Source organism: Brassica napus, chromosome C8, assembly GCF_020379485.1.
Source record: "Brassica napus cultivar Da-Ae chromosome C8, Da-Ae, whole genome shotgun sequence".
NCBI lineage: Eukaryota > Viridiplantae > Streptophyta > Magnoliopsida > Brassicales > Brassicaceae > Brassica > Brassica napus.
In genome coordinates this window covers 6,814,941-6,839,482 of record NC_063451.1, presented here as the reverse complement: position 1 = coordinate 6,839,482, position 24,542 = coordinate 6,814,941, and the positions used below count along the sequence as shown (strand labels likewise).

Below are 24,542 nucleotides of genomic sequence, written 5' to 3'. Positions count from 1 at the left end.
TATATCACCAAACAATATACGATTTTTCATTATTTACATGTGCATTTCCGATACATACATGTCAAAATTCGGTTTTAATATATACAAAATAAGTTACTACGGTTCAAAATTTTCAAAAATTTAGATAATATTATGAAATTTAAAACAATAAATTATACTAGAATAATTTTTATCTGATATTTTTTAAAAATCAAATGTAATTCTTTAATATAAATATTTTTAATATATGCGCTTACAAAACTATAATTTTACATAAATCTTAATTAATAAATCTTAATTATTTTAAATTAATATTAAAAACTTAAAATAATGTTGATTTTTTGAAAACCAACCTACGATTTTAGACATTTTTACAATTATTGTTTTTTCAGGTTATTTCATCGAATATACAAAATATTTATTAAGTGACAACGGATTGAACAAACAGTTTTTTTTTATGTTATTAACTAACAAACGGGTTAATAATTTTATAAATAAAAATGATTCCGTGCTTTGAAAGCGCGGATCAAAATCTAGTAAATTATTAAAGTAAAGAATAAATATAATTAAATAATGCAATATATTAAATTAACAGATCTATCTGCACTATTATTTGCAAAGTGATTTTCACAATAGAGCTCTTACGTTAAAAGTTAGAGCAATTAAAGTCTATGTTACCCTTAATGAAATTTTTATATATAACTTTCATGTATATATTTAACATGACAAATATTAAAACTAACAGGTAAGTCGTCTGGCGATTAGAAGACTTCAACTCCTGCTAAATATATTTTAGTTTCCCGCTAAAAATATTGAAGCCTTATGGGCGAATTACAAGTAAGTCGTTTAGAAATTCTTCTATTAGAAAACTTATTTGAAAGTCTTCTAAATCAAAAATGTTTAATCTTATTAAAATTTTTGTCTCCATATATAAAGAAAAATTTACACATTCTCTCTCCTCATCTTAAATAACTGCAACAAAAATGTTATTTTCCTCATTCTAAAATTCTCCAACCTCTCTCTAATCTCTTTGAATTTATAAACATCAAACTTTATATCAATTTATTGTTTTTGTCTCATGTCTTTCTCATTAGTTTATCTTGTTTTGCAGGTTTTTCATCACATGGTTCTCATCTTCCACTCATTTAAAGCTAGATCTATTAATTTTAGATATGTATTTTTGTGTGTTCTATAAAGGTAGATATATCTAATCTTCCACTCATTTTTATGTTTTTAAGTCATTTGAACATTTATTGATATGCAAGTTTTTCAGATATGGGTTTGATATACATGTTTTTCAGATCTGGAGCAGACTTCCTCCAAACCCACTCTAATCTCTTTGATTTGAAAACACCAAACTTTATATGCATTTTTCATTTTTGTCTCATGTCTTTCGCATTAATCTATCTTTTTGTTGCAGGTTTTTAACCAGATGGTTCTCATCTTCCACTTGGATATGTACGTTGTGTGTTCTATAAAAGTATATCTATATAATCTTCCACTCATTTTCTCTGTTTTTAAGCCATTTGAACGTTTTTGATATGCATATAGGTTTTTCGGATCTGGGTTTGATATACATGTTTTTCAGATTTGGAGCAGACTTTGGAAGACTTTTTGGAAGTTTTCTAAAATATAATGCGATAGAAGACTTCTAGGAAGTCTTTCTGGAAGTGTTCTAGCACATTATAGTTTAGAAAACTTCTGAGAAGACTTCCCATAAGAGTCTTCTAAAATATAATGTGCTAGAAGACTTATGACGGAATCTTCTTCCATATCAAGTGGAGTCCAAGCTAGTCTTTGTAGAGAAATGATCTATAATAGTTTTGTTTGTGGTCTGTTTTGTGATTTGCATGTGTACTCCTTTAGTTGTGATTTGCATGTGTACTTTTTTAGTTGTGATTTTTTTTTTTATAAATTTGAAGAGTTATCAATAATTTTTTTTTTGGTAAATATGTTCATATTCCACAATATTATCTTGCCAAAATTACTTGATATAATTGAAGTTATTGATTCAACTTCAATAGCAAAACACAATAACACAAAAAATTAATCAAATTTATTACAACTAAGGGAGAAGAATTCTCAAGAAAACTTAGTCAATTTCACAAAAGATAAACCATTACATAAGTTCAAAGATATAACAATTTCATTAGAAGTCTTCTCGGAAGACTTAAATTTAAAACGAGAAATTGAAATATAAGTGGCAAATTTAAGCAGGAAACTCAAAGTTTTAAGTGAAAATTGAAATTTCAAATTTCTTGAAAGTTAAAAAGTATATCTTATGATCTAAGAAGACACATTAAATCATGTTACTTGATATTCTTGAAGTTACTTAACACTTTTGAAAATTGAATAAACATATCTTAAAGTTACTTAACAAATTTACAATAACTAACGTAGAAAGACTTCCATGGAAGTCTTCTGGAAGCATTAATACACATGAATGTCGGTAAACTCATAATTAAAACCAATTAAGTTATGAATTTCATTCAGGAGCTCAAATATCGACTAATATACATGAATTAACAAAAAAAATATTTAAAAAACTTTATAGTTTTAGAGAACATGAAAGTTTATTAAACATTGACGCATACGACTTACATGGAGGTCGTCTGGTACACTTCTAGGAAGTCGTCTATTTGGGTTAGTTTTGCAATTGATTTTTAACGTAGACGACTTACATGGAAGTCGTCCATCTTTGTTTGTTAAAAAAAACTCGAGACGACTTCCATGTAAGTCGTCCAGGGTAAACGGGTTAGTTTTGCATTTGATCGGATTGTGTCATAAATTTGACTTTTCCTGGACGTCCACTAGAAAACTAAAAAAATCAATATTTTGTTATACCTAGACGACTTCCATGTAAGTCGTCTCAGGTTAGTTTTGCAATTGAAAAATAAAACAAAAAAAAAAAAAATTCTAGATGACTTACACGGAAGTCGTCCGTCCGACGACTTACATGGAAGTCGTTCAAGATAAGCAAGGTTTAACCAGAATCTCAGAATAAAATGATGGACAAATTTCGTGTAAGTCATCTAACCGACGACTTCCGTGTAAGTCGTCTAGAAAAAAAAATTGTTTTATTTTTCAATTGCAAAATTAATCTGAGACGACTTACATGGAAGTCGTATAGATATAATTTTTTTAAAAAAATTTATTACTGGATGACTTATGGGTAAGTCTTCCAGGAAAAGTGAAAATTCTGACACAATCCAGTCAAATGCAAAACTAACCCGTTACCCTAGACGACTTACATGGAAATCGTCTCGAATTTTTTTTTTTAACAAACAAAGATGGACATCTTCCATGTAAGTTGTTTCTAAAAATACATTTAAAAGCCAATTGCAAAACTAACTTCTGCATTGATAAGAAGACTTCCATGTAAGTCATACGTCTACATCCATAAGACTTACCCGGAAGTCGTCTGGGCGAACAAATCTGAAAAGAAAAACTGATTTCATAGTTTCAACCAGTGAGATAACTTGTTTAGCACATATAAGTCTTCTCCAAGCACCCAGAATCTCAAACAAAAGTGATCCACCAAGAATCGTAAGCTTCAATGGCTCTATGAACCATAAAAAATTTAAAATCAAAATCTTGGTTTTTTTTATGAATATGGAGAGAAAGTGAAAGAGATGTTGTTTTTAATTCATAAGAATTGAGAAAGAAGAAGTGCAAATCGATTTGAGGTGCATTAAGAGCTTCAAATTAGTTTTTCATAGTGGTTGGTGTATTGATGGCAATGACGATCTTGTAAATACTTGAAGATGATGAGGTTGAGAGAGTAAAAATGTCATTTTCGGAAAAAAAAAATTTAATGGCATTTTTGAGAATAATCTGAACTTGTGGGGGTAAATAGAGCAAATGAAATGTCAGAAAAAAACATAGTTTAGTTTTGTGGTCGACTTTTTTGAGTTTTGAGTTAATTTTGCAAAAAAAATCCTTTAATATATTTATTTTTATAGAATTCGAAAATAAAAATACACTAAAATGAAATATAATTTTTATAAATTAAATACAGTGAATATTAATAATAAATAGGTAATCTATAAAAGATTAGAAGGGTAAAAAGGGAGAAAACAGCCGCCAAATAAACGGGGGATAAAAATCTACGAAGCCCCAAATTTTTTTTTGGAAGGTCAAAAATCCGTAAAAGTTTCGAAAGCATTACAGAAGAAAAGCGCCATTGACCTAAAAAAAAAAAAAAATCCCCAAAACCCACACACACACACAAAAAAATGGCGCTTCTTTTACACTTTCCATCTCTTATACATTTTCTATATTCAATCCAATCTCTCTCTCTCTCTCTTACCCACTGAGAACCCCCATGGCGGAGAATCAGAACTCCACGAGGATGACTAGGGCGGCGGCGAAGCGAAAGGCCTCCACGGCGGACGAAAACCCAGTTAGCAAGAAGAGAGTCGTTCTCGGAGAGCTTCCGAATAACTCCAATGTCGCTGCTCCGCTCATACCCCTCCAAGAAAGAGAGACCCAGAAGCCTAAATCAACTCTCGTCGCCGCCAAGAAGCAGACGAAGAACCTTCCGATACCTCCTGCAGCAGCAGTTCTTCCACAGACCGTAGATTTCGAATCCGGATCTAGCGATCCTCAGATGTGTGGTCCTTATGTCGCTGACATCTGTGCGTATCTCCGCGAAATGGAGGTAAACAATCAACATTGCCCCATGTGGTTTTGATCTTTGTGATTTGGTTACTGTTTGTTATGTAATGCTGAAAGACTAATGCTTTTGTTTGTTTGGTGAGATTCAGGGGAAGCTGAAGCAAAGACCTTTACATGATTACATTGAAAAGGTCCAGAGTGATTTGACGCCTAGCATGAGAGGGGTTTTGATGGACTGGTTAGTGGAGGTCGCCGAGGAATATAATCTCGTTTCCGACACGCTCTATCTCACTGTCTCTTATGTTGATCGATTCTTGTCCGAAAAGCCTATTAACAGGCAGAGGCTTCAGCTTGTGGGTGTTTCTGCAATGCTTATTGCGTCGTAAGCATCTTCTTAATCTCACTCTCTTATTATTATTATTTTTTTGGTTATTGTTCTAGTGTGAAAGCTTCTTATATGGTGCTTTGTAAAAAAGTAGGAAATACGAAGAGATAAGTCCTCCTAAAGTGGAAGATTTTGTTTACATTACTGATAATACGTTTACAAGACAAGATGTGGTGTCCATGGAGGCTGATATACTTCTTGCTCTACAGTTTGAATTAGGATGTCCAACCATCAAAACATTCTTAAGGTAACGGTTTGTTGTTTGTACTTAAAAGGTTGTTGTCTGTCCACACTTTGATTGTTTTTACCCTTTTCTATGTTGGGTTTGTGCAGACGGTTCACAAGGGTTGCTCAAGAGGATTTCAATGTATGCTCAAACCCGCGAGCATTTGCATCTTACACAGTATCAATTGTTAACTCTTGGGTGTTTTTTTCTTTTCACGTCCTCTCTGCAGGAGTCACTGTTGCAGATAGAGTGCCTCTGTTGCTATCTCTCAGAGTTGAGTCTGTTGGATTACAGCTGTGTGAAGTTTTTGCCTTCTATGTTGGCTGCTTCTGCTGTCTTTCTTGCTCGATTCATCATCCGTCCCAAACAACATCCTTGGGTTAGCAACTATGACTCTTTCTTTTATAGAGATTTGTGTCATTGTAATCTAAATCTCTTTTGGTGATGTAAAACAGAACCAAATGCTAGAAGAGTACACAAAGTACAAGGCGTCTGATCTGCAACAACCTGTGGGAATCATACATGACTTGTATCTAAGCAGACGAGGGAACAGTTTAGAAGCTGTTAGGAACAAATACAAGCAGCATAAGGTAAAAAAAATCAACGTTACAATGATATATAACATTGACTTGATGATATGTTACAACAACATTTCTAGATGGTTAATATCTGATTCTCTTGGTGTTACAGTTCAAGTGCGTTGCTACCATGCCTGTTTCACCTGAGCTTCCCCAAGCTTTCTTTGAAGATGTTACAATCAGATAAAAGGCTTGCTTAAAGGAGCTTTAATTGTTTGTATATGTCATTAGAGTTGCAACTTAGTATTGAAGATTTTTTTCAACAATAGAAATTTTAATTTTGCTTGGCCATTCATTTCAATGGCTATGAGCTTTGATTGATCTGTCTTCTACTCTTTTTTTTTGTGATTTTATCAATGTAAAAGCCTCTTTAGATCATATTGGAGCATCACTTTACTTGCACATCCTTAAAAAAAAAAAAAAAGGTACAACAAAGATGGTTGTGTTGTCACATTCGCAAAAAGCTATGCTAAATAAATCTTTACTCCCCCCAAGTTTGTTTACCGTATCTTCAAAATGTGTCGAACCGCCAGAGAGCAGTTATTTTTTTGTGCAGCTAGCTATCTGAGACTGTCACTCTTTTGGGAAGTTCAATGGAGGAGGAAGACCAAGGAGAAGGAAAAAAGTTGCTGTGTGAGATGAGGTAGACTATAAATGCAACATAAGCAGTTGTCCAGACGCAGACCGTAACACCAAACATAAAACCGTTCACTTCTGATACAAAGAAATCCAACAGAAGATACCCATTGATGATCATTACAAGTGCAGCCACCGTCCACGCTATTCTCTGCAACATAAATCAATAAAATCCAATCAACTCATAATCTCTAGCTTCATGGCATAATGAAAGACCTATTGTAACCAATTAAGACTCATACCAAGTGAAAACTCAGAGCTTTTATAGTAAAAGACATTGAAATTAACCTGGAGAACAGGGCCAATCTTGAAGTCTCCCATAACTTCTTCTTTGGATACCAACGTTAGAAGAGGGAGAAGAGCAAAAGGAATCTGTACAGACTGAAGCACATTGAGCCATTCATTCAAAACATCCAAGGAAGCTTCGGAAGTGTTGAACACGATTGCCACAATCATGGTCGGCACAATAGCACAGCTTCTTGTTATCACTGCCCTCATCCATTTCTTAAGCCGAAGGTTCAGAAACCCTCCCATTATAAACTGTCCAGCATATGTACCAGTAATCGTACTGCTTTGTCCTGCTGCTAACAACCCGATTCCCCAGATATATAGAATCGGGAGAAGCCCACCACCAAACTTCTCTTGAAGATACTGACCAGCATTAACTAAGCCAATGTTATTAGCTTTCTCGGTTCCGTAAAACCCTTTTGCAAAGACGGTGGTTACAAACAAGTTAATCATGAAGGAGATGAAAAGTGCGACCGAAGACTCGATCAAATAGTAGTTCAGCGCCTCTTGAACCCTTGATTTCCTCTTTGGGTCGATTTGCCTCGACTGTACAAGAGCCGAATGCAAAAACACGTTGTGAGGCATTATGACACAGCCAACAACACCTACTGCTTGCCTAATGGTCTTTGAGCTAAGCCTTGGAAGTAAAATACCTACAAAAGATCTGATCTTTTTTAGCAATCAAAGGCAAAATCAGAGAGAAGTAAAATGATCATTCTGTTTGTTACCTATCATAAGTTCTTTTCCACTTGGCTTGGTTTCACCAAACATCCAAGCAAAAGACAAACCCATAGTTGCAATCAAAACTGCAAACATAGCTTCTAGCTTCCTCACACCATAATTCTCTAGAAACAAAAATAAAAAACTGTTTGCATACAACTCATTAGCCCCAAGTTTTCAAGAAAAACAAAAGCAACAGTTCTTGATTTCAAATCGAATCATTTTTTTTTTTTTTTGCTAATTGAATAGCTACAGATTCAGATCATCTAAGCCAAGTTTTCAAGAATAGAGCAAAGAAGGGAAAGCAAATTCAAAGACTCACCAATCCGAGGCCGTAATGACAACACCGGCCCAAAGCGGCAAGACGCCACGGCTGAGAATCTGAATCGCAATCGCACTGCCGATAACCTCTTGAATATCAGCTCCGATCAGAGCAATCTCCGCCATGGACCAAAGCACATACCTCGCCCAAGTCGGATACTCGTCGCGGCAGAGCTCAGCCAGATGTCGACCGGTGGCGACACCGACTCTAGCGGAGAGCATCTGGATCAGTAGCCCCATGGCGGTGGCCCACATCAAGAGCCAAAGCAGAGAATAGCCAGCGATGGCACCAGCTTGCAGATCTCCTTCTAGATTCCCCGGATCTAAGAACGCTATGCTCATCAGGAAGCCTGGACCGGTGAACAACCATAGTTTCCGCCACGAGAAAGGAGGTGCCGCGGCGGAGGGATCGTCGGCGGATTCGAAATCGACGATCACGATCTTATCTCTGGCATCGAAGGCGACCTCTGATTCTTCGTCGTCGGAATTGGAGGGGAGAGAATGGGGAGGAAGAAGGCGGTCGGCTTCTTCAACTTTCTCGTCCACCTTGACGTCATTTTCCATCGAGAAGGGGAATATTCCGTGAGGTTAGGATCGGAATATTTTTCCCGGCGAGGTGAAATGGAAGAGATAAGTGGAGGTGACGTCGTCGGAGCCGAGTGATGAATTGGGAGCGGAGGGAGGGATAAAACAATACAGGTTCCTTGCAGCACTGAGGCATTGCTTTACTTTTTCATTTGGTTATGTCACCCTTTTTAAATTTTTTTAAAAGCACTATCCTTTTTCCTATCTTTTCCTTTCCATACCCAAATTATATTGTTAGTATTGCTCTAGCGAACCGATTGATTAGGTGGATGACTATTATGACAATCAGAGATCGCAATTATGGATCTCGAACGCGGGCCTGGCCCGAAAAGGACTGTCGCGGGACGGTATTGGGACGAGTTTTTCTAGGTCCACAAATTTGTGGGCCTCGCGGGACGGATCTTTGCGGGACTGGACCTTTTGAGGGATGGGCCGAAACGGGTCATGCGGGATTATATTGACCCGCATTTTTTTTCTTTCCATTTCTTATTTTACCTAAAAACGAGAAAGAAAGTGAGAAAAAGCGATTCTTATGACTTTTCTCCCAGAAAACATAAGGAGTTCCGGCGATGATGATTCGAGCTCCGGTGATGATGATTCGAGCTCCGGCGACTCCGACTCCAGCTTCAGCAATGACGATTCGAGTTCTTGTGGTGTTTTGATTTGGTTTTCTTTTTTTATTATACACAACTATGAATTGCTTTATTACAATGTGATATTTCTTGTTTAATTTGATTGGTTTTGTTTTCAATACTGTGAAGTGGTGTTTTTTCTTAAATTAAAAAAAAATTGGTTACAATAGTGTTGTTTAGGAGAAAAGTTTGTATATTACGTCACTTGTATAATTTGGCAAAGTGATTCACAATTTTTTTTGTAATCCAAATAATTAAAAAAAGAGATTGTTTGATGAAGACATATAACACTTTAGCCAAATTATTACAAAGACAACAACTCAATCAGATTCAAACTTAACAAAAGCTTATGCTGATAACAAAAGAAGACTTTTAACTCAAAAACGCAAGCACAAACAGAGCTTTGTGGCATTGATTTTGATAAGGCTTTAGTGAAACTTTAATGAGCTCTCTTCAACTCTCTTACACAACTCTTCTACTTGAACATTCATGAAAGAAGATGTAGCAGGCGGTTTGATAAGGGGGCGTCCTGCGGGACGGCCCGCGAAGGCCTATATATTCTGCGGTACAAGTTTGGGCCGGCATTTTGAAGACCGCAGTCCGCGCGGGACAGGTCCGCTGTGACCCGCTCGACGACTAACCCGCCACGGTACGGAACGGAACGGGATGGGTAAACCTGTTTGACATCTCTAATGACAATAACTGATTGATTAGGTGGACAACTATTATGAAACATAAATTATGTTGTAGTCATCAGTTTATTTACATTTCGCCAATTACATTACCATTTATTTAGAGTTAAATATATGAATAATAAACCATAAAAATAATAAATATTTTTGGTTTAGTTCAGTTCACACATTTTAATTTTATAACAAGTTTATATTTGTATTTCGTTCTAATAATTTTGCTATTTCACAATCTGCTATTTTATTTTCTATTTTTTACTTTGATAATTTAATATTTCATGATTTAACTATTTTATTGTTTTACTATTTAGTTGAGATATTAGTTTTTTTTTTGTCATCTGTCCATCTAAACCGTTGAGATGTTAGTTAAACCATGCATATCATTTGTATTCAAACATAACATGTACAATATAATCTATGTTTTTTTTTGTCACCACAATACAATCCATGTTCATATTTTTATTTTCATATAAAAAGAAAAATAGATCTGTGATTTAACCATAATTTTATTATTGTTATAAATTTTTCTATCCTCTTAAGTATTGGGAAGCGAGCTAGTCCATAATTTTCTTTTTAAGTAATGGGAAGTGTCCATAATTTTTTTCTAACCATAATTTTTTTTTGGTCACCACAATACAATCTATGTTCATAGTTTTATTTTCATATAAAAAGAAAAATAGATCTGTGATTTAACCATAATTTTATTATTGTTATAAATTTTCTATCCTCTTAAGTAATGGGATGCGGGCTGGTCCATGCGTTCCTCGAAGAGATTATGGCAGATCATGAAAGCATCTCTCTTTTGTCTCTCCTGACTGAACTCGTTGTCGGCCTTTCTTTGCAACCGTCCATCGATAGCGCTTCTAGTTTCACTCGAAACATAGGGAGGGAGGAGAAGACTAGAAGAAACCTTGGGGATTTCTAGATACTTCCTCCAATAAACGCGCCCCCTACTTCAGAATCCAAAGGTCAACTTTGGATTGGCCAAAACATATAAAGATCGGCGTAGTCACTCGTAAATGTAGACAAATTGAAAATATAATGTAGACAAAATTTAAAATATTTTTTTTGTTAATTACTGATCTTCAATATTATAAACTATACTTGAATATTGTACATGAAATCAGAAATAACTCTTGTACATATCCATAAAGTAGTGAACTCTCTCTCTCTCTCTCTCTAAACAAGGGGCAGACAATCTACCAATTTCTAGAGTTTTGATGGTTAGACGCTAAACAACTTTTCATTAAGCCAAAGAAATTAATTTTTGAGGGGACAAAACATGATAACGAGTTTTTATAATAAGCTTGAGAGTAGAATTTTGTTGAAAATAACAATTTCAACGAACTAACTATATTGGCTCCTTTAGGTGGCAACTTCTTTAACATGTAAAAACATCATTTGGAAACAATTTACTCATTAAACAGACATATAACGAAATAAAGATTCTTTCTATATAACTATATGCTTTTTCTGATTTAGATAGTAAATGCACAAGTCAATATAAAGGTTGACATATTCCAAGACAAGTCTTGAGTGTTCACAAGTGAATTCTTATAGTGCGTATTTTTCACTATATTTCACGAAGAAGGTAGTTTTGGAGTTTTCACACATTTTAATAATAAACTTACAACACTGAAAAGAATCATACTTTAATATATAATGTACATTAAAGAAATCAATATATGTAGTAGCTATCTTAATTAATATGAGTAAAATGGATACATAAGCAATAAAGTTACATTGAAAATACAAAAATGCCTTTTTATGAAACAAAAAATAAATAGAAGAAATAAAGGAAACTTGTACAGCTTATAAGAAAATTATGAATAGACTTGTTTAGGATTTTTCGTAAAATGAAACTCATGTCTTAAATCGATCCTTCTAATATGTTGTTCTTTATATGAATAGACCCATGTACTTTTTCATATATCGAATTGTACGGTTTAGTTTGTAGTATAATTTAAATATGTTTATTAGTTAAGATTAGTTAAGAATCTTCACAGGCATGAACCACATGGTTAATTTAGAAGTAAATGCTGGAAGTTTTTTTACTTCTAAAATTCTGTTTATATAGTCGTATTTTTGGAGGATAACATCGTAGAATTTAGCTAAAATGTTAAAATACATTGAAAATAAAAATGACATAGCTATTACTTCTATTTATGTGAAACTCTATTTTGTGGTAGGAGGAGCTGCGCTAGAAAATCTTGAACATTGTTCTTTGAGAGGAAAAAGTGGATTGAATGGAAGTTTCGGTAAGAAACTGGCTTCTGCTTCCAAAAATGCTTTGCAACAAGAGGGACCTATATGTCATAATTGTCCTGTGAGTATGGATGTGTAAATCTCTATAATGCATCCTGGAATATCCATCACTGAAGACCTACATTTTGCCACATCAGGTAATCCGGAAATACCGGGACTTGGTTGGAATGAGAGTGGAAAAGGAAATGGGATGGGAAACTGGGGTAGTTGAGCATTGGCAGAGACTACAACACACACAACCACCATTGAGAAAAAAAAATGTTTAATAGACATTATGAGATAAGGAAAAAAAAGAATATAGATTTCTTCAAATATATGAGTCTTTATCGAGTTTGTGTTTTGATTGCTGATAGTACAATCCCATATCTATTTATATTTAATGGAAAGAAGGTTAAGAAACGTTTTTGGACTTTTATAATAAATTTAATTACCAGTTTTAAAACGTAAAACAAAACTGAAACCGATGAGACAAACAACATTAATAACAAATAACTGGTGACTCTTAAGTCATGAGAAAACTGATCAGACTAGTTTATAGTCCTACCGTTTTGTTATGCTTCAAAACTATAGTTTTCAAATCATCTCACGTCTAAGCTAAATATCTCTCTCTCTCTCTCTCTCTCTCTCTCTCTCTCTCTCTCTCTCTCTCTCTCTCTCTCTCTCTCTCTCTCTCTCTCTCTCTCTCTCTCTCTCTCTCTCTCTCTCTCACACACACACACACACACACACACAAAACTTACAATTATGATTATGAATTAAAATATATTAGTTGTGGACAATACAACATTGATAAGATATTTTGGACATCATGGTATGCATAAGGTTTGAGAAAATTATGTTCAGAGACACATTTCAAGAATTCAGTTACATCTTAAGGCACTTGTCACATGAGACATTCTTTCTGTCTGTGTAAAGTCTTTATTAACCCTAAACCCAAAAGCTTCCGTTTCAGTTTTCTGAAACTCATTCTCTGTCCTTTACTAGTTAGTTTTGTGAAACTCATTCTCTCTCCTTTACTAGTTAACTCTCTTTGTTTCTCTCCTAAAATGTCTTCAACAATAATCAGTGAACACATCAAAACTGGACGAGCTAAAAACCAAACAAACCAAAGATGATTCGTGGCTGTACCATATGCTCTTTCCAATTTCCTAATCCAAATGCTCATGTAGCTCCACGAAGGTCTTTCCTTCTCCTTTTATATTCCTCCAATGAAACCAAAAAGGACTTGTTCAGTAATGTTTACTAGCAAAAAAAAAGAGATTTGAAAGAATTAGTGAAACAGAAATCAGTATTGGTGGTTGATGTGAGAATTTACGACTCACTAATTTGTTTCACTGAGTCGTCTACTGAGTTGCTGTTGATGACACTTATTTGTTCAACCAAATTGTTTACCCGAGTATTCTTTGTATTATGGTTTCTCAGATTGCTTCAGTTGAAGATTAAGAAACTAGAGGAAGAGAGCAACAGTGGCGAGAAGCCAGATCTGTAAAAAGAGAGAGAAAGAGAGATCGGAGAACAACATCGGTTTTTATTTGCGGTTTATACGAAAAAGTCTAGCCAAGATAACATGTTGGTGAAGCTGAAGGTTTATAAGAAACTGGAGTCCATCCTGCCTCACTCGCCAAGTTGATTACGAAGCTGAAGGTTTTAAGACCAACAATGGTGGAGTTTTATCTTTTTGCATTGTTGGTCCCTTATCTTTTGATTATTTACGCTTTAACCTCAAAATTCTTAAATATGCAGAATGGTCTTCTTAATGTATGAACCCATATTCTTTATGTATCCACAACATATATGACCATATTTCTCTTCCAAAAAAATACATAATTCACTTCACATGGTTTCTCCAACAAAAATTTATGTTTTTATATATTCAAATTGCTAAAATGTAAAACTATTTAGTCATTTTAGGAATGTACACAATCAGAATGTTCTTATCCACAACTCCTTTGTCCACGTTTTAGTCCGTACTATTTTATGTATACGTTTAAAATAAAAATATCAAAGTTGATAACAAACAATAGAGAATAAAGAACATAATTTATTATATCAAGCAATTTTTTTATATATAAATTTAAATTTAAAATAAAGAAAAACAAAATATAAAGAGGTAGAATAAATGATAATAATAAAGATAAAACTATGTCTTTTTCATTTGATTTGTTTTCCGTTACATAAAACATTATAGTATATAATAACTATATAAAATATTAATACCCAAGTGCTATAACTAGTTACTTATTGTTCTCATTTCTTCTTAACGGAACGTCTATACTCTGTTTCAAGAACAAGGGTAAATATGTCAAAAATCTCATTGATTAAAGCACAAAGTGTCTCTTAAGTGAAATGTGTCTTTATTTGTAAGAAAAACCATAAATGTACTCCTATGTGTAATGCACTCATAAAGTTTTGTGAACATTGTGTTGTAACTAGAAACAAAATTTTATCAAATTTTAAGGAAAAAAAAAACTAGAGACTTAATTTAATGGACTAACCAGGAAGTTAATTTTGATTAGGGTGATGAATTAACGATGTAGAACAAGATATGAAACCAATGTTATAAGACCATCCACAGTGAACATGTTAAATTATTAATTCAACTATTGAACAAAGTGCAGTTAGGGTGTTGGTTTTGGGAATAAAACACGTGGATTCATAGAAGTTGAAAGTATTCAACTGGTTAATTTTTTTCTAGGGCAGCTTTGACACTTGTCAAATTTTAATTAGAAAAAATGTTGGACACGTGTATAACACTCATGATTTATTTAGATAGAGACACGTGTCTGATTTTCAGTGGCTTTCCGGATTTTTTTTTCAAAAACATCACCCAATAATTTGAACTCATTTATTTTATACTAAAACATTTAAAAGATATTATACAAAAACATGTTATTTTTCTTATAATCTATAAATGGAGACCAATTTCATTTAATTTGGGTATAGAAAATAAAACGTCATTTTCACTATAATCAACTATTTTGGTGTTATAACATTCAAAAAATATTATATAAAAACTCATGATTTGTTATGATCTATAAATAGAGATCAATTTCATTTCATTTGGGTATAAAAAATAAAACGTCATTTTTCACTCTAATAAACTATTTTGGTGTTTTAATCTTCTTTTTGATAAATGGATACAAATAATAATTCTTTTAATATCTAAAACTCTTCTAATTTTATTTGTAATTACCCAAATCCCAAAAATTATCAATTTCAAAACTAAATTTCCAATTAACCAAAAATATATCAAATTATGGTTTTTCACCAAATTTCTTCATGTCTTTATTTTTCCAAACTATCTTCCATATTATATATCGATGATGATTTATCTTTCTCAAACAACTTATTTTTTTTCTATTTGTAATAATATTGTAGCAGCTGATTTTTCTAAATTATCCATGCAAATACCTCTTGGTGGAATGAGTGATTCTAATGATTTCATTTGTTTTAATAATATGTTTTTTTAAATATATGAATATCCAACTTGAAAAAAAAATGTTAATTTTTTTGCCACTTTAATTATTTATGTTAATTACAATAAAAAAATTTATTAATAAATAGTTAGTATATTGTAAAAGATAAAAATATGAATTAAAAAATAGTGGATAAGGTGTTGAATTTATTAAACAAAAATATGGTTGCTGTTATAAAAATAAAATGGTTGTTGAATGATTGTGTGGAAGAGAGAGAGAGAAGATGATGTGAGTGTTAAAAAGATAAAAATAGGGTGTTGAATCTTGTAAACCATTGTTAATGGTCTAAAACTACTCGCAATGAGTGTTGAAAAACTTAAAAATATGACGTGGATTCAACATATTGGAAGAGCCAACAGTAGGGCCCACAAAGTTATCTTGATCACTATGAGCCACACATAAATAAAAAAAGTTATCGAAAATGAATCTTTAGTTTTGTTTAAAAATAAAATGAGTGAATTGGTACACATGTTATTATATTAGTAGTTGTTTAGATTTTATAGATTTTTATTTCACTATAGTTTTTAAGATCAATTATTTTATATCAAATAATATTTTTTTCAAAATAAATTATATCAAAATTCATAACTTTTTATACTCTATAGATAGAGACTTGGTTTATTTGATTTGAACACCAGAAAAGAATTGTTTTCACTATAGTATTGCAGTTTTTTTGTGTGTTAATTAGAACATAGTTGAATTTTAATAATATTAGTTGTAGTATTGATATTCAAAAATTAATGAAGAATATAAATAAAAATTAGTAAAAACTTTGATACTTTAATTATTTAAGTTAATTATAATCAAATTATTAATATAGTTATTAAATTATAAACAATAAAAACAATAAAAATTTACGAATTAAAAATTATTGGGGTAGGGTGTTGAATTTTATTAAACAAAACCATTGTATGGTTAAAAATGAAATTGATGTTGAATAATTTGGTGGAAAAGCAAGAAGATGATATAGATTGTTAAAAAATAAAAAAAATGAGGGTGGTAAATTTACCCACCATTGTAGATAGTCTAACATTATCCACAATGATTTCAACATTTAATACACTCAACATTATCTCATCTCTCTTCCACATCATCGTTTCTATCTTCTACCTAATAATTCAATACCCACTCATTTATTTATATTTCACAATGGTTTGTTGAAAGATACCCTACAACTTTTTTCTTTCATAATTTTACGTTCCTATATGTTTCTTTTTCTTATTATATAATACTCCCATCATTTCGATTTACTTGTCGTTTTAGGTTTGATTTTTGTCACAAATTAAGCGTCTTTTTCGTTTTTCAATATGATTTATACAAGACAATAAATATTCTAACCTCAATATAAAATAACAAAATGTTTTAAGTTAACTAATTATACTTCAAAAAATCTTCGTTTAACATCATCTCAACCGCTATTTTCTACAATGAAATATTTTTCTTATCTTTTCCAATGTGGTCAACATGTATGTTAAAGTTGCGCAGACTGTTTACATTCTAAAGGTAACAAGCCTATTTAATTTTTTTCAGTAATTATTTTTTACAGAAAATGGCATTGATTCTTCTGTTATCGTACGATTGTTTAAATCAAAAGAATGCTTTTTATTTGTTGAGTGTAAAAAGTTTTGAACAGAATTAGCCATTGATGCTTTTGTTATCGCATGATTGTTTTATATACTGGTTGTCAAAAGTTTTGAATTTTTTACATGCCTCCACTATTTTTTGTTTGTGTGTATAATTAAACGTAAAAATTTTAGTTTTCTTCTAAATATATTGATGTTAACAAGAGTACGTAGTCAATTTAATTAATTCATTAAACTAATAGTTAAAGAAAATTTGGTGAAGAATGCTAAGAGCCAAATATTAGACAGAAAAATTATTTCTTACAACTAATTTAAAATATTAAATAGATAACTAAATTACAATACATAAGATTTAAAAAAATGTTATACATATTAAAGTATTTATAATTCACTAAAGAAAATAATTATGTACCATAATATTTAATAAAATATTAATATAAGAGAAAACTGAAAAATAAATAATTAAAAAACCAATTAAACATTAGATTAAAATACATGCATGTATTATAATACATATATGAACGAATAAAAAAATCTATTTACTATTTCATTATTTAAAATATTAATTAACTATAAAAATATAAATTAATTATAAAAAAAATATTAATTATAAAAAAATATTTTAATATCAATAACATGCATAAATTCATAAAACTAATATATATGTATATATATATATATATATATATATAATATTTAAAATTATATAGATGATTGAAATGCGTGCATATGTTATAATATATTTGTAAATAAAAGGTTAATTTTTACTGAGTATTATTGAATAGAAATTTAACTTATTTTGAAAAAATCAGAAGTTCCATAATTTATTGAAGAAACAATTGGTACTTGATTGGAGCGGGAGGAGGGAGTTGGTTTCTTGCAAGGCTCTCGCAACAGGAAGAGGCAGTTGTCATTTGAAAGGAAAAGCCCATTGAAAGAAGAAAATGAAGAGTGTGTAGTATTTTTATAGTCAAAGAGAGGAAAAAAAACAAAGATAGACATACATTGGTGCCCAGAGTCGACAACCCACTCTTTTACCATTTCATGTAGGAGCGATTTTTATAAAACAGTTTATTCTTCATGCAATTACTTTTATATTTTATTATTATTAATGATTCTGCGTTTTTAAGTTTGAATGAAAATTAAATGTAAAGTCCGATGCATGTTATTTTTTTCTTCTTTTGTTATGCCCCACATTCAATGCTTAAAGCATGTTGAGTGATTGAAGGATAATATTTTCTCAATAAAAGCCAAAAGTCACATATTACATTATTAAAAGAAAAAGTGGCAAACAAACATTATTAAAGCATATGGTGACATGGTACAGACAAGCATGAAGTGACATGATATAGACATCCATTTGGGACTACAATTAATTTCCAAATAATTTGTGGCCCAACTGTTGGGACATTTCTCTGCTCTTGTCATTGAGATGTACATTTTCACTTAACTTCAACTACATCTTTATATTCGTAGTCCGAATCTTTTATTTCATCAATTTGTTTGCTTCTTATTTCCTTTGGGTTGCCTCTTTTCACCTTTGGTTTCAATTTTTTTGCAAGATGACTAATTTTTTCAAGCGTTCCAACTATTGCCCTTTGATTTGTTTGAATTCAATGAAATTTTCATTGACCACTTCCAAGGCTGGGCTCTTACCTTTCTTTTTTTTTTATCTTTTTTTCTTTTTATATGTATCCATCCCCATTGGACGAGCACTAAATTTTAAAGATCTGGAGTCTCGAGCATCACTTTCATGGGCTCTCTTAGATCCACTGCTTCCAAAGCCAGTATTTCCTCATACTTTACTACCTTAACGTGGTTGATCACGGACAGCAATCCATTATGACATTAAATAAAATGCTCATTCTTATCACTCTAATATAGCTTATGCACTTTCGCCAATGTATCATTTTTTGACCAATACCTTGCTGCATACACTTAGCGTTGTCATATGCACCAATTCATTTCTCCAATATTTTAAAACTGATAGTTGTTGGGTTTGGATAGTTAAAAGGACGATTAGTAGAATTTTGGGTGTTAAAATGTTATTTTTGAAATTCATTTCACTGAAAAAGGGGAAATATATAAACAAGAGTTTATTGTAGTCTACTGGAAAAATATAGTAGAAATATATAAGTTTTTTTGTGTCAAAATTAAATGAAACAAGTCTCTATTTATAAAATATGAAACATGATAATTTTGGTGTAAGAAGATATTTTTTTAAAATTATTTAATGAAATAATTTTTCTCAAATAATTCAGAGGAAAAACAAATCAGAAATCTCTATAGCCAATAATTTCATGAAAGGTGGTCATTGATGGCTCCACTCTGGCTCCACTTTACCGATTCAACATTGTTGAATTCTTTCAAATTTATTTAATATAAGTAGGATTCAACTTTTTTTCAATAGACCATTGCCTTTTCAACTATTGATTTTTTATTTATTCAATAGCTCATTGTAGATAGTCTAAAATTGAAGTTTGAGTGAGAGTGGGCAAAACAAAATGGACAAGTGAGCATGGACAAAAAAAAGTGGAAAGTGATTTTGAACATGTGTGTACATCATATTGTGGATAAGTGAATCTGCATATAATCTTATATTTTATTTATATTGTGGGTTATATTACAAAACAATTTGGTTTTGCATATAATGAAAAAATAGTCTATATGGATGAATTGTTATGGATGATATATGTAATAATATTAAATGATGAGACTGTTCTTTACAAATTCGTTGTGCAATGCTTTTGTCTTTGTAATGCTATTTTGAATGTATCCTTCCTCATCTACCAAACCTTATGCACATTATCTCATCGACTAAATCGTTCAGTATACCATGTAGTTCACATTCATGTGGAAGACACACCTGATACTTTTTTTATTTTCTAATCAAGAAAGACCAGTCCAAAAATGGTGTCTATGACTTTATCAAGATAATCTCTCGGAAGAAGACATCTCATAAGAAGCCACTAATGAAGATGTTAGATCTCGTGGATATGACCATGATTATTAAAACCATTTCTAGTTGATGCTTACACTAATTCTAACAATTTTTATGCACACAAAAATTGGTTGATATGTTACATGCATATATAATAAACTAGTATTAGTTTACCGAAAAATATTTGGTTTTCACTTGTTCAAACCGTTTTTCCCCCCGTAACTATCTTTTACTAAAAATAATAGTTTACATGCATCTAGAGCTTTCCTTCTTTTAATAACTGGGCATGATTGATCATCAAAATGTTCAAATTGACACAATTTTCAAATGAAAACTATATTAAGATTGAAAAGGATTGTTAACCAGATAAAATCTTTTAAGTACAATTAAACTTAATATTAGTTGTACTTAGAAAGTTTTATCCAGCTAACAACCTTTTCAATATTATGTTGTTGTGATTTCTCAGAGTGTTAATTTATGTTTCCTTGTACGGATAGACTTTTTACATCCAACAATCCATATACAACAAGCTTTCTAAAAAATGGTTAATCACTAGTGCAATCACATAACTATACTTTAAGAAATATCTTTTAATAAAATAACGTATCCATCAACAGGTCAAGTAACTGGTAATTATAAATCAAAAAAATGTAAAATATCTAGAGAAGTTGGAGTACAACGACATTAACTTATGGAGGATCTAGAAAAGTCAGAGTACAGATAGTTTGACGTACATATTTACTATGATTCGTATTTAAGCTTCTCAAAATAAGTCAATGTTTCTATATATTAGGTTGAGTATGCTTTTTGTATCCTTTTATAAGATTATATAACTATAATTTGTTCTAATATCAAGTGAAATGAAATAAAATATCATCTTCAAATATGGTTTTTTTCATCGACATAAACAGACTCATGAAGACTCTGCAAACCAAGCTGGTAATTCTGGATCCATATGAACGACGAACGATGGCTGTTTCCTGGCATTGTTTATGAGACTGTTCGCCTTGGTATTATGTGTTCTAGGTATATGAATGAGCTCTGAATGGTTGAAACATCATTTTAGGAACTTGATATCTTCCAAATAACTTGCAAAGACTGGCTATTTTTCTGGTTCCGAAACCATTTTCACCAATTGAGAACAATCCGTTGCAAAACTGACATGATACTGCCTTAAATTCCTCTTACATTCCATTGCCCAAATGTGCGCCTCTATTTCCGAATGAAGGGGTGAAAGACTGGCCCTGGTATTGCTTGCTCCCATCAGTTCATGAAAGCCTTCAAGCATGCTATACTAACCGTGTCCCGAATGACTTTCATGTTCTTTCCATGATCCATCCGTAAAACATCATCTTCTCGGTATGGAAGGTAAAATTGAGTCCTCTACATCCCTAGATTGGACGACCCTCTGAGTAAGAGTATCTTGAGCCTCTGCCCAAAGTAATGATTTTGTCTCTGCCAATTTGAGAGTATCCCTTAGATCAATATCCAAATTACTAAAAACTTTGTTGTTTCGTCCTCTCCAAATGTACGATAAAACCTAAGCAAGTTTATGGTTTTCCATATGCGGAGAAACTCTCCAAAACAATTCATATTTGTTAAGAATGATTGAACCGGAAAAATATATTGATTCGATGGGATCTATGAAAGTGCCCAAACTTGCACCGCTGGAAGACATTTAAAAAAACACATGATTTATTGTTTCTTCAATTGCTTTGTCTGACACAATGACATAATGTATATCACATTGAATCCGTCTTGCTCTCAAGTTTTTCTTAACCGCTATATATACGTTCTGATACTAGTTGCCAAAGGAAGTGTTTTATTTTTGGGGAACAACGTACTTTCCAACAAAAAGCATTCAGTGCATCGACTGTGGGTCCATACACTGGCAGCGCTTTTTCTCTGTCGGGATAAAATCGTTCCACTTGATATCCATATTTCACAGTGTATTTCCCATTATTGGTAAAATGACATCCATCTCTGTCTGCTATATGAGTCAAGCTCAATGGTATACTTTCAATAATATTCACATCCTAGGGATCTACCAAAGACCGAATTGTCTGAGTATTCCATGTTCGTAAAGTTACGTTGATGAAAGAATCCACTGAAGTCAGAGTAAAGGTTATGTTGATTTCTATTTAAATAGAGTATATCGTTAAATCAGTATTTCATGTCAACTTGATATTAACTTACAAGTTATACTTAATGTTTTCAACAAATTAACCTAATCATCATTTTTATATGTAATTTGAACTAAAAATGTAAGTGATATCCTTTTATAAAATTACACAACCTTCAATTATTCAAAACACATACCTGATAAAAATAAGATCGTTATATATAAAAATCTAAAATATAATGACTTAAATCTAAAATATAATGACTTCATTTTTTTTTAACAAATAGAGCCAATTCGGCCCGATGAGTTAATTCAAACTCAACCAAACAATTTATAATATCATTACTATCATTAAACCTTTTGGCTTTCACAGCCAGCTCCTCTCTCTCCTTTAACTGCTTCCAGTCTTTATCAAATGGACACAAATTTGATTTTATAAGTACTAAGATCACATGAAGTGCGAAAGAAAATTACTTAGAGAATAGAAAAAAATATCGAAATGAGCAGAAAAATAGGATGACTACGTACATATTAAGGATAACATCTTCATCTTTTCCTTACGTAGTGATTATAACTTTTATAATTCTGTCGAACAAAAGCACCTGAAAAAAAGGGAAAATTAGATCCCCTAGACATTATTTTAGAAGTGATTTATCACATGTTCTCTCTACAATGATTTTCTACAATCATTTTCACAAAAAAATGTGACATGACTACTAAAGTTGATGACATGGCTTATGCATAAATATGATATGGACAATTACAATTAATGTTGATTTATAGTTTTTGGTAAACTTTTTAGAATGTGGTAATAATTCATACATTACATTTAACGTTGATTTATATTTTTGGTAAAAATTTTAGAATATGGTAATAATTCATACATTACATTTAATGTTTATTTATATTTTTGGTAAACTTTATTGAATAAAGTAATAATTCATACATCATCATCAACATAAATGTATTCAAATATGACACTAAAATTTCAAAATATTATTTAATTTACTTTTTGGAATTATATAATTTTTATTACTAAAATTTTCTACAATTTTCAAAAAACTTATAATTTTTTAATCCTAGTATAATTAGTTTCTTTTATATACCCATAAATTTTATAAATACTGTTTAGTTTTAATTTTTGATAATGATATAATTTTATATCAATTTTTTTTATTAATTTTATAGTTGATTTAATATATTTAACCAAAAGAAATAGATTGAAAAATATATCTAAGGTTAAAATTTTAAACATATACATATATATATATATATATATATATATATTCTTAAATATAATTTTAAATAAACAAAACAGTATTTTTATCTTAATTTTATGTTTAATTAAATTAAATTTATATTAAAATATTGGTAAAAAAATAATAAAATCTACAATGTTAAAAAAATTTATTTTTAAATATGATTTAAATTTTTAGAAATTATTACTGCATGTTGGGGTCAAAAACGGTTATTTCGAAATCAACGGCTATGATTATTTCTTATTCACGGATTTCTCGCAAAACATTCACTGAAAGAAAGATCGGAAGTGAACGAACGAGCGAATCCCGCACAAAAGCCACTCGCCGGAGAGCTGAACCGTCACGCGGGTCAGCTCACCGGCGAGCTCAACCATCGCGCCGGTCAGCTCGCCGGCAAGCTGAACCGTCGCGTGGTTGTGCTCGCCGGCGAGTTCGGCCGTCACGCGAGTCGGCTCACCCGGCGAGCTCGACCTGATCCCGGCCTGTCTGACTTACTTCGACTCCCGTATCTTCCGTATAGCTGTGATATCCGACCTTCAGGACCATATACTTCCCGTTTCGTTTTGATTAAAGTTATTCTCGAAGTTTTATGACCAAAACCGAGAAATCGTATAAACGCCAAAAGGCCTAAGAACGGTCCGCAAGGATCCAGACTGGTCTAGAGGCCCCTCTACGCTCTCGGAAGGGATTCGAGCTCATAAAAGTTATGACGGTTTGTCCTGACTCGCAGAAATACGATAAATGCTAAGTTTCCAAAGATAAATGTAAAGATTCGAGGATAACTATCAAGATCGACGAAAAATGGAATATTTCCGAAAGAGATAGACTTGGGCCCGAAGGCGAAGGATGGGCCACCGACCTAGAGCGACTATATAAGGAGAGCAGGAGCAGAAGAAAAAGGGATCCGAGAATTTAGACTTAGAGAACTCCTGCTAGCTTAGAGAACTTAGGGCTTAGGTGGTTAGACTAGCACGGCAAGGCTTAGGACGTCTTGGCCGCCTCTTGTCATGTTGTTCCGATAGTTAGCATATCTCTACTCCTCTCGGAGAAATCTTGTATTCATATTATTCAATAAAACGCCTCTGAGCGAATATCTATCTTTTTATCGTTCTAAAGTGATTACGCAGAGAATTTGGACCTTCAAGGAAAAACGGGTTCACTCGGTTTTCCTCCATTATAATTTATTATAATCGACGGTGTGAATTTCGGTTACCACAGTTTGGCGCTAGAAGGAGGGGGG

General features: G+C 32.1%; 2 protein-coding genes, 1 long non-coding RNA gene and 1 pseudogene across 4 annotated transcripts; 2 read left to right on the top strand and 2 right to left on the bottom strand.

Moving 5' to 3' along the window:
• The first annotated feature begins 4,124 nt into the window (after positions 1–4,124).
• Positions 4,125–6,163, top strand: LOC106403959 (cyclin-A3-4-like). 2 transcript variants are annotated; one of them, XM_048765592.1, is made up of 7 exons: positions 4,125–4,639; positions 4,746–4,978; positions 5,073–5,228; positions 5,315–5,348; positions 5,437–5,586; positions 5,663–5,797; positions 5,898–6,163. In XM_048765592.1, exons 1-7 carry the CDS (start codon positions 4,304–4,306, stop codon positions 5,970–5,972), a joined length of 1,119 nt encoding a protein of 372 aa, XP_048621549.1. In that variant the 5' UTR covers positions 4,125–4,303; the 3' UTR covers positions 5,973–6,163. The 2 variants fall into 2 exon arrangements, with proteins under 2 accessions (XP_048621549.1, XP_048621550.1); XM_048765593.1 differs by having other exon boundaries at positions 4,127–4,639; positions 5,076–5,228.
• Positions 6,143–8,537, bottom strand: LOC106406611 (metal transporter Nramp2). The gene is made up of 4 exons (XM_013847306.3): positions 7,752–8,537; positions 7,438–7,574; positions 6,710–7,362; positions 6,143–6,572 (listed from the first exon to the last, which is right to left on the bottom strand). The coding sequence occupies exons 1-4, from the start codon at positions 8,312–8,314 to the stop codon at positions 6,342–6,344; spliced, it is 1,584 nt and encodes a 527-aa protein (XP_013702760.2). The 5' UTR covers positions 8,315–8,537; the 3' UTR covers positions 6,143–6,341.
• A 3,145-nt stretch (positions 8,538–11,682) lies between these two features.
• LOC125591101 lies at positions 11,683–12,542 on the bottom strand (annotated as a pseudogene).
• A 110-nt stretch (positions 12,543–12,652) lies between these two features.
• On the top strand, positions 12,653–13,757 carry LOC111208474. Its single transcript, XR_002660365.2, has 2 exons — positions 12,653–13,100; positions 13,344–13,757. It is a non-coding gene; the product is annotated as an uncharacterized LOC111208474 (long non-coding RNA).
• The last annotated feature ends 10,785 nt before the right edge of the window (positions 13,758–24,542 follow it).